This window comes from Globicephala melas, chromosome 3 (genome assembly GCF_963455315.2).
Source record: "Globicephala melas chromosome 3, mGloMel1.2, whole genome shotgun sequence".
NCBI lineage: Eukaryota > Metazoa > Chordata > Mammalia > Artiodactyla > Delphinidae > Globicephala > Globicephala melas.
In genome coordinates, this window is record NC_083316.1 from 152,109,659 (window position 1) to 152,124,964 (window position 15,306).

General features: G+C 49.6%; 1 protein-coding gene across 4 annotated transcripts; it reads right to left on the minus strand.

The window, feature by feature from the left end:
- Nucleotides 1–10,546: 10,546 nt before the first annotated feature.
- On the minus strand, nucleotides 10,547–15,055 carry DOK3 (docking protein 3). 4 transcript variants are annotated; one of them, XM_030846806.3, is made up of 5 exons: nucleotides 14,870–15,055; nucleotides 13,606–13,911; nucleotides 11,830–11,929; nucleotides 11,545–11,717; nucleotides 10,547–11,446 (listed from the first exon to the last, which is right to left on the minus strand). In XM_030846806.3, the coding sequence occupies exons 1-5, from the start codon at nucleotides 14,939–14,941 to the stop codon at nucleotides 10,748–10,750; spliced, it is 1,350 nt and encodes a 449-aa protein (XP_030702666.1). In that variant the 5' UTR covers nucleotides 14,942–15,055; the 3' UTR covers nucleotides 10,547–10,747. The 4 variants fall into 4 exon arrangements, with proteins under 4 accessions (XP_030702666.1, XP_069901203.1, XP_069901202.1 ...); XM_070045102.1 differs by having other exon boundaries at nucleotides 13,606–13,971; nucleotides 14,870–14,958; XM_070045101.1 differs by lacking the exons at nucleotides 13,606–13,911; nucleotides 14,870–15,055 and having other exon boundaries at nucleotides 11,545–11,631; nucleotides 11,830–12,326.
- Nucleotides 15,056–15,306: the final 251 nt, after the last annotated feature.

Below are 15,306 nucleotides of genomic sequence, written 5' to 3' on the forward strand. Positions count from 1 at the left end.
CTAGGAGCAGCTCTGGTCCAGGTGCACTCCCTCTTCCCCATGGCTTCATGCCTTCCTCCTGCCCCACTGACTGCTCCTTCTCCACCTCCTTTGGCAGCGTCTCATTTACTTCCCAAAGTGGCCATCAGATGTTTCCTCTCTACATTCACTCTCTGGGATCCCATCCTGTTCTGTGGCTATCAATAACACCTACATGCCAAAGACTCCCAACTTACCTGTCCAGCTCTGGCCTTCCCCCAGGAGCCCCAGACTCTAGTATCCAACAGCTTGTCAAACCTTGGATATCTACTAGGTATCTCAAATCATCATGTCCCAATTTAAACTTGCAATTTCCCCAGCTCCCTAACTCCTTCCTCACCTCGGTTAAACAAAACAAAAAACAAAACAAAAAACCCCCGCAATACTATTCATCTGCCTGGTCCAGTAAAAATTATGGTTTTCCTTCCTTTATCTTCTGTGTCATACATCAGATTCTGCAAATTCCACCTTCAGAATCTGTTCCACACCTGGCTTCCATGGTTGTCCCTGACACTTGTCTCATGCCTGGACGTCTTAACAGTCTCCTGATAGAGCTCCCTGCTTCTACCCTTACCCAGTCCAGAGTCTTCTCCATGCAGCAGCCAAAGTGGTATTTTTATTTTTATTTATTTTCTTAAAAGATGTGTTTATTATTTTATTCATTTATTTTATTTATTTTTGGCTGCATCGGGTCTTAGTTGCAGCACGCAGGATCTTCATTGAGGCATGCAGGGTCTTTAGTTGCAGTGCGCGGGCTTCTCTCTAGTTGTGGTGCAGAGGCTCCAGGGCGTGTGGGCTCTGTAATTTGTGGCACACAGGCTCTCTAGCTGAGGCGCACGAGCTCAGTAGTTGTGGCACACGGGCCTAGTTGCTCCGCGGCATGTGGGATCCCAGTTCCCTGACCAGGGATCAAACCCGCGTCCCCTGCATTGTAAGGTGGATTCTTTACCACTGGACCACCAGGGAAGTCCCCAAAGTGGTATTTTTAAAGCAGAAATCACACTACATCACCCACAGCTTTTAGCATTCCAGGGGGCTGGCATTGTGCTTAAAACTAAAGTCTTTCAGACATACATGACACTGATAAACTGTGTCCACCCCCCATCACTCTGCTCCTCGCTCACTCCACTCTAGCCACTCCGGCCTCCTCACTAATCCTCCAACACAGCAAATGTATTCTTGCCTCAGGGCCTTTGCACTTGTGACTCCTGCTTGAAACACCTTCTCCCAGATATCTAAACAACAGGCTGTCTCATTGTGTTCAGGTCTCTTGCTCAGATGTTGCCTCCTCCTTCCTTGATTGTCCTATCTAAAACAGCAGCCCCCTGACACCTCACCTGCATAATGCACTAGTCCCTTATCCTGCTTTATTTTTCCCTATAGCACTTACCACCATTTGACATTATATTAAGTGTTTGTTTCTTCATTGCCCTTTGTCCCCATTAGAAAGTCATTCCTATGAGAGCAGGGGCTTGTCTGTCTTGTTCAGCATCTCCCCAGTGCCTGCACACAGTGGATATGAATGAACAGATGAAGGAAGGACTGAGAAAGTGAAACAGCAAATGAGCAAAGGAAGAAGTGGCAGCCTGGGGCCCTGGGCAGTCCTCCAACAGAGAGGGCCCTGGGATCCCAGTCCTTGGGTCCTTGCAGGGCTCACCTAGATGGTGCCACTAAGAGCTCCCTGCACAGACAGCCCCTGGGTAGAAACAGGCCTTGGGCTAGGACACAGTGCCCCCTGGTGGTCAGGACACCTGCAGCTCCAGGGCCAGTTCCCTAGATGTTTCCAAAGACTTTCTCTTCCACAGTCTGGTTGGAACCTCACAAAAATAGCCATGAAACAAAAAGGTTTACATTTGTAATAAAAAAAAGTATGCCAAAACAAAAAGAATCTACTGTATAAAACAGGAAACTATATTCAATATCTTGTAATAACCTATAATAGAAAATAATTTGAAAAAGAATGTATATATGTAACTGAATCACTTTGCTGTACATTTGTTTTTTGTTTTTTTTTTTTAACATCTTTATTGGAGTATAATTGCTTTACAATGGTATGTTAGTTTCAGCTTCACAACAAAATGAATCAGTTATATATATACATATATTCCCATATCTCTTCCCGCTTGCGTCTCCCTCCCTCCCACCCTCCCTATCCCACCCCTCCAGGCGGTCACAAAGCACCGAGCTGATCTCCCTGTGCTATGCGGCTGCTTCCCACTAGCTATCTACCTTACGTTTGGTAGTGTATATATGTCCATGCCTCTTTATCGCTTTGTCACCGTTTACCCTTCCCCCTCCCCATAGCCTCAAGTCCATTCTCTAGTGAGTCTGTGTCTTTATTCCTGTTTCACCCCTAGGTTTTTCATGACATTTTTTTTTCTTAAATTCCATATATATGTGTTAGCATACGGTATTTGTCTCTCTCTTTCTGACTTACTTCACTCTGTATGACAGACTCTAGGTCTATCCACCTCATTACAAATAGCTCAATTTCGTCTCTTTTTATGGCTGAGTAATATTCCATTGTATATATGTGCCACATCTTCTTTATCCATTCATCCGATGATGGACACTTAGGTTGTTTCCATCTCTGGGCTATTGTAAATAGAGCTGCAATGAACGTTTTGGTACATGACTCTTTTTGAATTATGGTTTTCTCAGGGTATATGCCCAGTAGTGGGATTGCTGGGTCATATGGTAGTTCTATTTGTAGCTTTTTAAGGAACCTCCATACTGTTCTCCACAGTGGCTGTATCAATTTACATTCCCACCAACAGTGTAAGAGGGTTCCCTTTTCTCCACACCCTCTCCAGCATTTATTGTTTCTAGATTTTTTGATGATGGCCATTCTGACTGGTGTGAGATGATATCTCATTGTAGTTTTGATTTGCATTTCTCTAATGATTAGTGATGTTGAGCATTCTTTCATGTGTTTGTTGGCACTCTGTATATCTTCTTTGGAGAAATGTCTATTTAGGTCTTCTGCCCATTTTTGGATTGGGTTGTTTGTTTTTTTGTTATTAAGCTGCATGAGCTGCTTATAAATTTTGGAGATTAATCCTTTGTCAGTTGCTTCATTTGCAAATATTTTCTCCCATTCTGAGGGTTGTCTTTTGGTCTTCTTTATGGTTTCCTTTGCTGCGCAAAAGCTTTTAAGTTTCATTAGGTCCCATTTGTTTACTTTTGTTTTTATTTCCATTTCTCTAGGAGGTGGGTCAAAAAGGACCTTGCTGTGATTTATGTCATAGAGTGTTCTGCCTATGTTTTCCTCTAAGAGTTTGATAGTTTCTGGCCTTACATTGAGGTCTTTAATCCATTTTGAGCTTATTTTTGTGTATGGTGTTAGGGAGTGATCTAATCTCATACTTTTACATGTACCTGTCCAGTTTTCCCAGCACCACTTATTGAAGAGGCTGTCCTTTCTCCACTGTACATTTCTGCCTCCTTTGTCAAAGATAAGGTGACCATATGTGCGTGGGTTTATCTCTGGGCTTTCTATCCTGTTCCATTGATCTATATTTCTGTTTTTGTGCCAGTACCATACTGTCTTGATTACTGTAGCTTTGTAGTATAGTCTGAAGTCAGGAAGCCTGAATCCTCCAGCTCCATTTTTCGTTCTCAAGATTGCTTTGGCTATTCGGGGTCTTTTGTGTTTCCATACAAATTGTGAAATTTTTTGTTCTAGTTCCGTGAAAAATGCCAGTGGTAGTTTCATAGGGATTGCATTGAATCTGTAGATTGCTTTGGGTAGTAGAGTCATTTTCACAATGTTGATTCTTCCAATCCAAGAACATGGTATATCTCTCCATCTATTTGTATCAACTTTAATTTCTTTCATCAGTGTCTTATAATTTTCTGCATACAGGTCTTTTGTCTCCTTAGGTAGGTTTATTCCTAGGTATTTTATTCTTTTTGTTGCAATGGTAAATGGGAGTTTTTTCTTGATTTCACTTTCAGATTTTTCATCCTTAGTGTATAGGAATGCCAGAGATTTCTGTGCATTAATTTTGTATCCTGCTACTTTACCAAATTCATTGATTAGCTCTAGTAGTTTTCTGGTAGCATCTTTAGGATTCTCTATGTATAGTATCATGTCATCTGCAAACAGTGACAGCTTTACTTCTTCTTTTCCGATTTGGATTCCTTTTATTTCCTTTTCTTCTCTGATTGCTGTGGCTAAAACTTCCAAAACTATGTTGAATAAGAGTGGTGAGAGTGGGCAACCTTGTCTTGTTCCTGATCTTAGTGGAAATGCTTTCAGTTTTTCACCATTGAGGACGATGTTGGCTGTGAGTTTGTCATATATGGCCTTTATTATGTTGAGGAAAGTTCCCTCTATGCCTACTTTCTGCAGGGTTTTTATCATAAATTGGTGTTGAATTTTGTCAAAAGCTTTCTCTGCATCTATTGAGATGATCATATGGTTTTTCTCATTCAGTTTGTTAATATGGTGTATCACGTTGATTGATTTGCGTATATTGAAGAATCCTTGCATTCCTGGAATAAACCCCACTTGATCATGGTGTATGATCCGTTTAATGTGCTGTTGGATTCTGTTTGCTAGTATTTTGTTGAGGATCTTTGCATCTATGTTCATCAGTGATATTGGCCTGTAGTTTTCTTTCTTTGTGACATCCTTGTCTGATTTTGGTATCAGGGTGATGGTGGCCTCGTAGAATGAGTTGGGGAGTGTTCCTCCCTCTGCTATATTTTGGAAGAGTCTGAGAAGGATAGGTGATAGCTCTTCTCTAAATGTTTGGTAGAATTCGCCTGTGAAGCCATCTGGTCCTGGACTTTTGCTTGTTGGAAGGTTTTTAATCACAGTTTCAATTTCAGTGCTTGTGATTGGTCTGTTCATATTTTCTATTTCTTCCTGATTCAGTCTTGGCAGGTTGTGCCTTTCTAAGAATTTGTCCATTTCTTCCAGGTTGTCCATTTTATTGGCATAGAGTTGCTTGTAGTAATCTCTCATGATCTTTTGTATTTCTGCAGTGTCAGTTGTTACTTCTCCTTTTTCATTTCTAATTCTATTGATTTGAGTCTTCTCCCTTTTTTTCTTGATGAGTCTGGCTAATGGTTTATCAATTTTGTTTATCCTTTCAAAGAACCAGCTTTTAGTTTTATTGATCTTTGCTATCGTTTCCTTCATTTCTTTTTCATTTATTTCTGATCTGATTTTTATGATTTCTTTCCTCCTGCTAACTTTGGGGTTTTTTTGTTCTTCTTTCTCTAATTGCTTTAGGTGCAAGGTTAGGTTGTTTATTCGAGATGTTTCCTGTTTCTTAAGGTAAGATTGTATTGCTATAAACTTCCCTCTTAGAACTGCTTTTGCTGCATCCCATAGATTTTGAGTCGTCGTGTCTCCATTGTCATTTGTTTCTAGGTATTTTTTGATTTCCTCTTTGATTTCTTCAGTGATCACTTCGTTATTAAGTAGTGTATTGTTTAGCCTCCATGTGTTTGTATTTCTCCTGTAATTGATATTGAGTCTCATAGCGTTGTGGTCAGAAAAGATACTTGATACAATTTCAATTTTCTTAAATTTACCAAGGCTTGATTTGTGACCCAAGATATGATCTATCCTGGAGAATGTTCCATGAGCACTTGAGAAAAATGTGTATTCTGTTGTTTTGGATGGAATGTCCTATAAATATCAATTAACTCCATCTCGTTTAATGTATCATTTAAAGCTTGTGTTTCCTTATTTATTTTCATTTTGGATGATCTGTCCATCGGTGAAAGTGGGGTGTTAAAGTCCCCTACTATGAATGTGTTACTGTCGATTTCCCCTTTTATGGTTGTCAGTATTTGCCTTATGTATTGAGGTGCACCTATGTTGGGTGCATAAATATTTACAATTGTTATATCTTCCTCTTGGATCAATCCCTTGATCATTATGTAGTGTCCTTCTTTGTCTCTTGTAATAGTCTTTGTTTTAAAGTCTATTTTGTCTGATATGAGAATTGCTACTCCAGCTTTCTTTTGGTTTCCATTTGCATGAAATACCTTTTTCCATCCCCTTACTTTCAGTCTGTATGTGTCTCTAGGTCTGAAGTGGGTCTCTTGTAGACAGCAAATATATGGGTCTTGTTTTTGTATCCATTCAGCCAATCTGTGTCTTTTGGTGGGAGCATTTAGTCCATTTACATTTAAGGTAATTATCGATATGTGTGTTCCCATTCCCATTTTCTTAATTGTTTTGGGTTCGTTATTGTAGGTCTTTTCCTTCTTTTGTGTTTCTTGCCTAGAGAAGTTCCTTTAGCAGTTGTTGTAGAGCTGGTTTGGTGGTGCTGAACTCTCTCAGCTTTTGCTTGTCTGTAAAGGTTTTAATTTCTCCATCAAATCTGAATGAGATCCTTGCTGGGTAGAGTAATCTTGGTTGCAGGTTTTTCTCCTTCAACACTTTCAATATGTCCTGCCACTCCCTTCTGGCTTGCAGAGTTTCTGCTGAAAGATCAGCTGTTAACCTTATGGGTATTCCCTTGGGTGTTATTTGTTGTTTTTCCCTTGCTGCTTTTAATATGTTTTCTTTGTATTTAATTTTTGACAGTTTGATTAATATGTGTCTTGGCGTATTTCTCCTTGGATTTATCCTGTATGGGACTCTCTGTGCTTCCTGGACTTGATTAACTATTTCCTTTCCCATATTAGGGAAGTTTTCAACTATAATCTCTTCAAATATTTTCTCAGTCCCTTTCTTTTTCTCTTCTTCTTCTGGAACCCCTATAATTCGAATGTTGGTGCGTTTAATGTTGTCCCAGAGGTCTCTGAGACTGTCCTCAGTTCTTTTCATTCTTTTTTCTTTATTCTGCTCTGCAGTAGTTATTTCCACTATTTTACCTTCCAGGTCACTTATCCGTTCTTCTGCCTCAGTTATTCTGCTATTGATCCCATCTAGAGTACTTTTAATTTCATTTATTGTGTTGTTCATCGTTGCTTGTTTCATCTTTAGTTCTTCTAGGTCCTTGTTAACTGATTCTTGCATTTTGTCCATTCTATTGTCCATTCTATCTCCAAGATTTCGGATCAACCTTACTATCATTATTCTGAATTCTTTTTCAGGTAGACTGCCTATTTCCTCTTCATTTGTTAGGTCTGGTGGGTTTTTATCTTGCTCCTTCATCTGCTGTGTGTTTTTCTGTCTTCTCATTTTGCTTATCTTACTGTGTTTGGGGTCTCCTTTTTTGCAGGCTGAAGGTTCGTAGTTCCTGTTGTTTTTTGTGTCTGTCCCCAGTGGCTAAGGTTGGTTCAGTGGGTTGTGTAGGCTTCCTGGTGGAGGGTACTAGTGCCTGTGTTCTGGTGGATGAGGCTGGATCTTGTCTTTCTGGTGGGCAGGTCCACGTCTGGTGGTGTGTTTTGGAGTGTCTGTAGACTTATTATGATTTTGGGCAGCCTCTCTGCTAATGGGTGGGGTTGTGTTCCTGTCTTGCTAGTTGTTTGGCATAGGATGTCCCGCACTGTAGCTTGCTGGTCGTTGAGTGAAGCTGGGTGCTGGCGTTGAGATGGAGATCTCTGGGAGATTTTCGCTGTTTGATATTATATGCAGCTGGGAGGCCTCTTGTGGACCAGTGTCCTGAAGTTGGCTCTCCCACCTCAGAGGCACAGCACTAACTCCTGGCTGCAGCACCAAGAGCCTTTCATCCACAGGGCTCCTTAATTTGGGATGATTCGTTGTCTATTCAGGTATTCCACAGATGCAGGGTATATCAAGTTGATTGTGGAGCTTTAATCCGCTGCTTCTGAGGCTGCTGGGAGAGATTTCCCTTTCTCTTCTTTGTTCTCACAGTTCCCAGGGGCTCAGCTTTGGATTTGGCCCCGCCTGTGCGTGTAGGTCGCCGGAGGGCGTCTGTTCTTTGCTCAGACAGGACGGGGTTAAAGGAGCCGCTGATTCGGAGGCTCTGGCTCACTCAGGCCGGGGGGTAGGGAGGGTGACGGAGTGTGGGGCGGGCCTGCGGCGGCAGAGGCCGGAGTGACGTTGCAGCCTGAGGCGTGCCGTTCGTTCTCCCGGGGGAGTTGTCCCTGGATCCCGGGACCCTGGCAGTGGCGGGCTGCACAGGTTCCCCGGAAGGGCGTGTGGCTAGTGACCTGTGTTCGCACACAGGCCTCCTGGTGGCGGCAGCAGCGGCCTTAGCGTCTCATGTCTGTCTCTGGGCTCCGCACTTTTAGCCGCGGGTCGCGCCCGTCCCTGGAGCTCTCTCAAGCAGCGTTCCTAATCCCCTCTCCTCGCGCACCAGGAAACAAAGAGGGACGTAAAAGTCTCTTGCCTCTTCGGCAGGTCCAGACTTTTCCCCGGACTCTCTCCCGGCCAGCCGCGGTGCACTAACGCCCTGCAGGCTGTGTTCACGCCGCCAACCTCAGTCCTCTCCCGGCGCTCCGACAAAAGCCGGAGCCTCAGCTCCCAGTCCCGCCCGCCCCGGCGGGCGAGCAGACAAGCCTCTCGGCTGGTGAGTGCCGGTCGGCCCGATCCTCTGCGCTGGAATCTGTCCGCTTTGCCCTCTGCACCCCTGTTGCTGTGCTCTCCTCCGCGGCTCCCAAGCTCCCCTACTCCGCCTCCCGAAGTCTCCAGCCGCGAAGGGGCTTCCTAGTGTGTGGACACTTTTCCTCCTTCACAGCTCTCTCCCGCTGGTGCAGGACCCGTCCCTATCCTTTTGTCTCTGTTTAGTTTTTTCTTTTGCCCTAACCAGGTACGTGGGGGGTTCCTTGCCTTTTGGGAGGTCTGAGGTCTTCTGCCAGCGTTCAGTAGGTGCTCCGTAGGAGTTGTTCCACGCGTAGATGTATTTCTGGTGTATCTGTGGGGAGGAAGGTGATCTCCGCGTCTTACTCTTCCGCCATCTTCCTGCTGTACATTTGAAACATTGTAAATCAACTATACTTCAATTTAAAAATGAATATAGGGTTTCCCTGGTGGCGCAGTGGTTGAGAGTCCGCCTGCCGATGCAGGGGACACGGGTTCGTGCCCCAGTCTGGGAGGATCCCACATGCTGCGGAGTGGTTGGACCCGTGAGCCATGGCCGCTGGGCCTGCACATCTGGAGCCTGTGCTCCGCAACGGGAGAGGTGACAACAGTGAGAGGCCCGCGTACCGCAAAAAAATAAATAAATAAAAATGAATATAAATGGGCTTCCCTGGTGGCAGAGTGGTTAAGAATCTGCCTGCCAATGCAGGGGACACAGGTTTGAGCCCTGGTCTGGGAAGATCCCGCATGCTGCGGAGCAACTAAGCCCGTGTACCACAACTACTGAGCCTGTGCTCTAGAGCCCTAGAGCTACAACTACTGAGCCATGTGCCACAACTACTGGAGCCTACGCGCCTAGAGCTCATGCTCCGCTACAAGAGAAGTCACCACAATGAGTAGCCCCTGCTTGCTGCAACTAGAGAAAGCCTGCGTGTGCAGCAATGAAGACCCAACGCAGCCAAAAATAAAATAAATAAATAAATTTATTAAAAAAAAAAAAGACTGTATCATTGTGAAGTGACAGTGGAGTGTCACTGTCATAAAGATGAGGCTTGGGATGTACCAAGGGTGTTAGCAGCTGAGGTGGAGTTGAGGTCAAGGGGCCAGGAGGCCGGATCTTTGGGGGCACAATCCTTGAGTGCATGGTGGCCCAGCGTTGGTGACAGGAACAGCAATAAGGGGAGGACAGTAAGGCAGGCACTAAAGTCTTCAAGAGACTCCTTATTTCCCTCTGGAGTGAGGACTCCTTGAGAACAGGACTGTGGCTGTAATGAACATGGCCGTGACCTCAGTGCCTGGCACAGAGTAGGCACCTGATCAAACTCGAATGAATGTATGCTTGGTATGCAATTTGATCTTTATCCTTGACAGTTGAGGAAGACTGAGGCCAGGGGTTCCACAGAAGTGTCTGTGCATTTTTGAGTCTCAGTGGGGAGTGTTTTGGGTGTGCGCACATTTGAACTCCCTTCCACCTGCCCGTCTCCCCCCCGCCCCCAACTCCTCCCCAGCCCAGGCTTTCTGGTCCCTCAAAATCAGCCTCCACACTGCTTCCCTGGCTGACTATGTCCCTCTACTGAGGATGAGACCAAGCTCATTGTAGGATGGTGAGGTCTCTCATGTGCGGCCAACTCTCCCTCAGCCCCTTGGAGCCTTCCAGGTCCATGGTCTTCCCTTGCTCTCTGCACCCACCATGCCCACCTTCATCCTGGAAAGCTCCAGGGCTCACTGCCAGCCTGGTGAAGCCCTGCCTGCCCTTCACACTCAATTCAGGGGGCACCTCTCCCATCAGCAAGCCTTATTTCTCCCTCTGCCCTACTGTCGGAGTTATTTCTGCTGAACAGGACCACGTGGAGCCGTAATTACCTGCATCTCACCCTTCTGCTCCAGGAGACTTGAGCCTACTGGTGGCAGAGGTCAGGTCCAGGTCACGTGTGTCCCTGGAACCCAGCACAGGGCACTGGTGTTTGCTGCAATGCCTGTGTTTGAGGGTCTGTGTGGACCCGGGCAAGCCACTGCAAGGAGCCGTAGGGAGGAGGTATGGACTGTGGGCCACAAGGTGGGATGGAGAGGAGAACTAAAAGGCTTTATTACCAGCAAATCTGTACACTGTACACTGGGGTCCAGCAGGGCACCTGAGGGGTCCTCCCCAGGCTGTCTGCCTTGTCCCTCCAGGCTAGAGTGAGTGTGGGGGTGTGTCTGCAGATGTCCATTGTTCCCCCGCCCTCTTGTCCCAGGGAGAGAGCCTTCCTCTCCTCCGGCCGCCACGATACTCGGTCAGGGCCTGTCGCAGGGAGCCGGTCCCTTCCTGCGCTCGCGGCTCAGCAGCGTCACCAGCTTGGCCTTGAAGCCCAAGTGGGCGCCGGCGCGGGCGCAGCCCCCCGCCTCGTCGCCGTCGTCGGCCAGCTCCAGCTCCAGCAGCCGCCGGTACTGGGCCTCCAGGCTGCTGTCATGGGCCGCGCCGGGCCAGCCCAGGTCCTGGCTATTGTGGTAGATGTGGCTGGCCAGGGGGCTGCGGCCGCCCGGGCCCTCCTGCTCCGGACAGCCGACGTCGGGCGCTGGGCCGGCGTCCAGCACGCACAGGTTCTCGTACAGGTGCTCGGCGGCGTCCGGAAGCCGGCTGGCCCGCTTGCACACCGACGCGTAGAGCGCGGGCGCCGGCTCGTCCGGGGCTGCGGGGCCCAGCAGAGGGGGCAGGCTCTGGGGCCCGGGCTCGGCTGCGCGCGCCCTCCGGGAGCCGGGCGCCTCGGGCCCCGGGGGCACCTCCCGCAGCTCCCCCGGAGGCTCCAGCAAGGGCAGGGAGGTGGCCCGCGGCAGGGGGCAGGGCTGGGGCCCCGCCGTCTCCGGGAGCCGCTCCCGCTGGCGGGCGATGGCGGCGGCTACGGCCCCGCATAGGTCGCGGGAGCGGGGGCTGATGAAGGCGAAGAGGCCCTCGCCCGAGTCGCAGCGGCGGCCGGCTTCAAAGGAGAACACGCCCTGGGCACGGGCGGCACGGGGAGTTAGCGGCTGAGGGGCCGCCCGCCAACCGCTACCCTTCCCTGCGGGACCAGTGGAGCGGCCGCCCAGCACCTCACCTTGTCGGAGCCGAACTTGCGCAGGAATCGGTAGGGCCAGGTGTAGAGCGCCTGGGGGCTGGCGGGCTCGTTCAGCTGGATGGAGTCCTGGCCCAGCAGCAGGAGGTAGGGCCCCTTCAGCTGGCAGCGGGCGGCTGCCTCCGTCCTCTGTACCACCACTGGAAACTCGCCCACTGCAGGCACGGCGCCGTGAGGGCCACAAGCACAGCCCCCCGGGGGGTCCCGGAAAGATCCCAGCCCTGTTTGTGCTAGGGCTGAGGCTGCCCCTGTACCTCCCCGACTCACCTTCCTGCCAGGAGGAGTAGATGGAGTTCTCCTCCATCTGGACCAGGCCCTTCTTGGGAGCCTCTGCTTCCCCTGGTCCTTGGGAGCTCTCCCCTGTGCCCTGGGGAATGGGACAAGGTCAGAGGTTAGTGTCCCATCCACTCCTCTTCCCACATCCTTTCTCTGGGGTTCATGACAAGCAAGGGCACCCAGAGACTTGAGTGCCAGTCCCAGTTCTGCCCCTGACACACTGCAAGACCTTGGACACCCTTCTGAGCCTATTTCCCCACCTGCAATCCCCACCGGCTCCCCCTTGAGGGTGCTGAGTGCTATAAAGCAGAGGGCACAAACGAGGCTGTCCATTGCCCTTGAGGTTGGCCAGCGACTGGGCCGGCCTGTGTGTGTCCCTGACAGCTTGGAGCAGTAAAGGGGTGGGAGCTTCAAGGGTGGGACCCACAAGTGAATGGCCACTTGTTCCTCCCATCTCTGGCCTCTTTCCCCATCTCCCACCATGTCCTTTGGGCTCTGACCCTGAGCTCTCCATCATGACCACCTTGGCCCATGGTACCATGGCCAGGGTCAAATGCAATGGCTTTCCACTGGTCTCCTTGCTCCTGTTTATTTCCCTTTTTTTTTTTAATTATAAGAATTGTGGTAAAATATACAACATAAAATTTACCATTTTAACCATTTTAAAGTGTATGATTCAGAATTTTATCATCATTCCAAATGGAAGCCCCGTACCCATTAACTGTCACTTCCCATTCCCCCCTCTCCCCATTCCCTGGCAACCCCTAAGCTGCTTTCTGTCACTATAGATTTGTCTCTTCTGTATTTCACATTAATGGAATCATAAAATGTGTGGCCCTTAGTGTCTAGCTTCTCTGACTTAGCGTGTTTTCAAGGTCCATCCATGTTGTAGCATGTATCAGTGCTTCATTCCTTTTTATGGCCAAGTAATGTTCTGTTGTATGGATAGACTGCATTTGGTTTATCCATTCATCAGTTGATGGACATTTGCGTTGTTTGCATCTTTGGGCTATTGTGAACAATGCTGCTCTAAAGATTCTCGTACAAGTTTTATTTTGACACCTGTTTCAGTTCTCTTGGGTATACACCTAGGAGAATTGCTGGGTCATATGTTAACTCTATGTTTAGTTTTTGAGGAACCGCCACTCATTCCCTTTTGGTCCATCACGGATCCTGTAAAGCTTTAAAACTCTCAGCTTCTGTGTCCAACTCCCCAAAGGCTTCTCCTCACACTCAGAATAAAATCCCAAACTCCACATGTGGCCCAAGGCAGTTTCAGTTGGCTCCCACCGGACTCTCCACTGTTGCCTCTTCCTGGGCCCCCTCTCACTCCTTACCTTCCAGCCACACTGGCCTTTCTGCTGCTTGAACATCAAGCTTTTCCCTGGGCCCTTGCCCATGCTGCTCCCTTAGTTCAGGGGACTCCTCAGACCTGTGTTTAGGACACTCTTTCCTCAGATCTTTGCCTGGTGGGTTATTTTTCCTCAAGGATTCAGGCGCACTCTCCTCTCCTGAGAAGCCTTCCTGGACCATCCTAACATCCCCCTACTCACTCCTGCTCCCACCCAGCCTCTCATTTTCTCCATAGCATGCATGGCCATCTGAGATTTGTTCTGTGGGCTTCTGGGCTGTTTCCCAGGCTTCTAGGTGCTTGGCAGGTGCTTGCTGAGTGATGAGATGTGAATGAGCATGGAGATGAACAAGGTGTGAGTGAACTGGTCTCCCCGGCTGGCCCCTGGATGCCTTACCCGCCCACTCTGTGCTCACCGGGAAGGCCAGCTGGCAAATGGGGGCCATCCAAGACTGGCGGTGCTGTGCGGCCAGCAGGTGGCTTCGCTCCGTGGTGGTGAGCAGGAAGGCACCAGTGTCCCGCGGGCAGCTCTCACCGTCAGCCGGCAGCACGGATACGCAGTCAGCCAGGCGGATGACCCGCCGCTCTCCTCTCCGGCCAGGCCCCACAGACCTGTCACCTGTTGGCCCCAGGCCACCATCCCGGACCTCCCAGCTCTCTAGCCGTGCCACGCCTGATGGGCCTCCTGCATACAGTAGACCCCATACCTTCCTCCAGGACTTCTGCAGGAGATGAAGATGGGGGAGATGACCCTCGGGTGGCAGTTCTCCCTGCAGCTCAGCCTAGCACAAGCCACTTAGCAAACACTCCTGGCGACCTAGGCTGGCCTCTGCCTCGCAGCTCTTCAGGCCACAGAGGATGCCTTGCCAGAGCCAGCCCGGCAGCAGGAAGCGTCTGTGCTTGGAGTCGGTCAGCCCTAGCTTCAAATCCACCCCACGCTTTCCTAACTGTGACCCCCCCATAAGCACTAGGATCCTCGTCTCTCAAAAGATTATGAGAACACGGGGCTGGGGCTTCTACTGGGCAATGTCTGTAAAGTATCTAGTGGCCAGAGCAGACCACCTGACACTACTGCTTTGTTGGTGCACCCACCCCCTGTAAAGAAAAGGTCAATTGGGCCACGGAACAAGGGCTGGGGCGGGAGGGAGGCCTCAGTCTCATGATGGCAAGGAAGGAAACATGCAAATAGCGTCGAGCAAAGGAAACAGACGGTTTATCTGCCTGGGCAGCAGCTGCAGCTGAGCTGTGTGTGTGCAGGGCCTGCTACCCCAGGACAGGGCTGGGAGGAGCTGAGCCCTCTTCTGCAGGATGGAGCTCCACTTTTGGGGGCTCCTCCAGCTCAGCCTCCAGCCCTCTCGAGGGGCCACAGTGCCACTAGTAGATGGGATGGAAGGCGGTTGGATTAACCAGCCTCTCAGCTCTGCCCTGCCCCAAGGGTTCCATTCTTGGCTCCCCCCGCTCTTGGCTTCCCATCTGTAAATGAGGCAGGGTCTCGAAAAGGCCCACTCAGCCCAACCTGCTCAGGCTGAGAATGGGGCTCTGTTCCACTTCCCCACACCTGGGTTGGATTCCCCACCTGGACTCCTACCCCCATTCTCCCAGGTTCTGGTGGGCTGTCCAAGGCTGGGGCAGAGGCCCACCATCTGTCCCAGGCAGCTGCCTGGCAGCCAGGGTCCCCACCTTGCCAAACTTGATGTGCTGCTGGTAGAGGATGCCGTCCTTGATGGGTGTCTCCAGAGGCTCCATGGCCATGGCCGCCGCTCCGAGGGCCTGAGGAGACTGGTGACGGGCCGGAGGGGAACTCCTCACACTTCCCCTTCTGGCCACTTCCCCCTCCCTCTGTCCAGAGAGGCAGCTGCAGGGTTGGGGGAGGGGAGCCCTGTCTTCGGAAAAGGAGCTAGGATGGGGGTGAAGGGCATCACATATTTCTTCCTTGGGGTTCCAGCTGGCCCAAGGTACCCACTAGTGCCAGGCAGGGGCCTTGGACCACCAGATGACCCGTGCCTGCCTGGGTCAGCTGGGTGTGAGCCTCTGACCGCAGGCTGGCTCCCGAATCAGGAGCTCCTACCCCTCCCCCATCCTGGGGCTGTTGTGTACCCTGGGGCCTGTCATTCCCA

Bases quoted from the DNA above. Each gene is read 5' to 3' on its own strand.
- DOK3 (XM_060295566.1), bottom strand. From the start codon at position 12,321: ATGGTGGGAGATGGGGAAAGAGGCCAGAGATGGGAGGAACAAGTGGCC. The intron at 11,447-11,544 runs GTGAGGTGCTGG...GCCCGTGCCCAG, and splicing joins GCAAGTTCGGCTCCGACAAG to GGCGTGTTCTCCTTTGAAGC.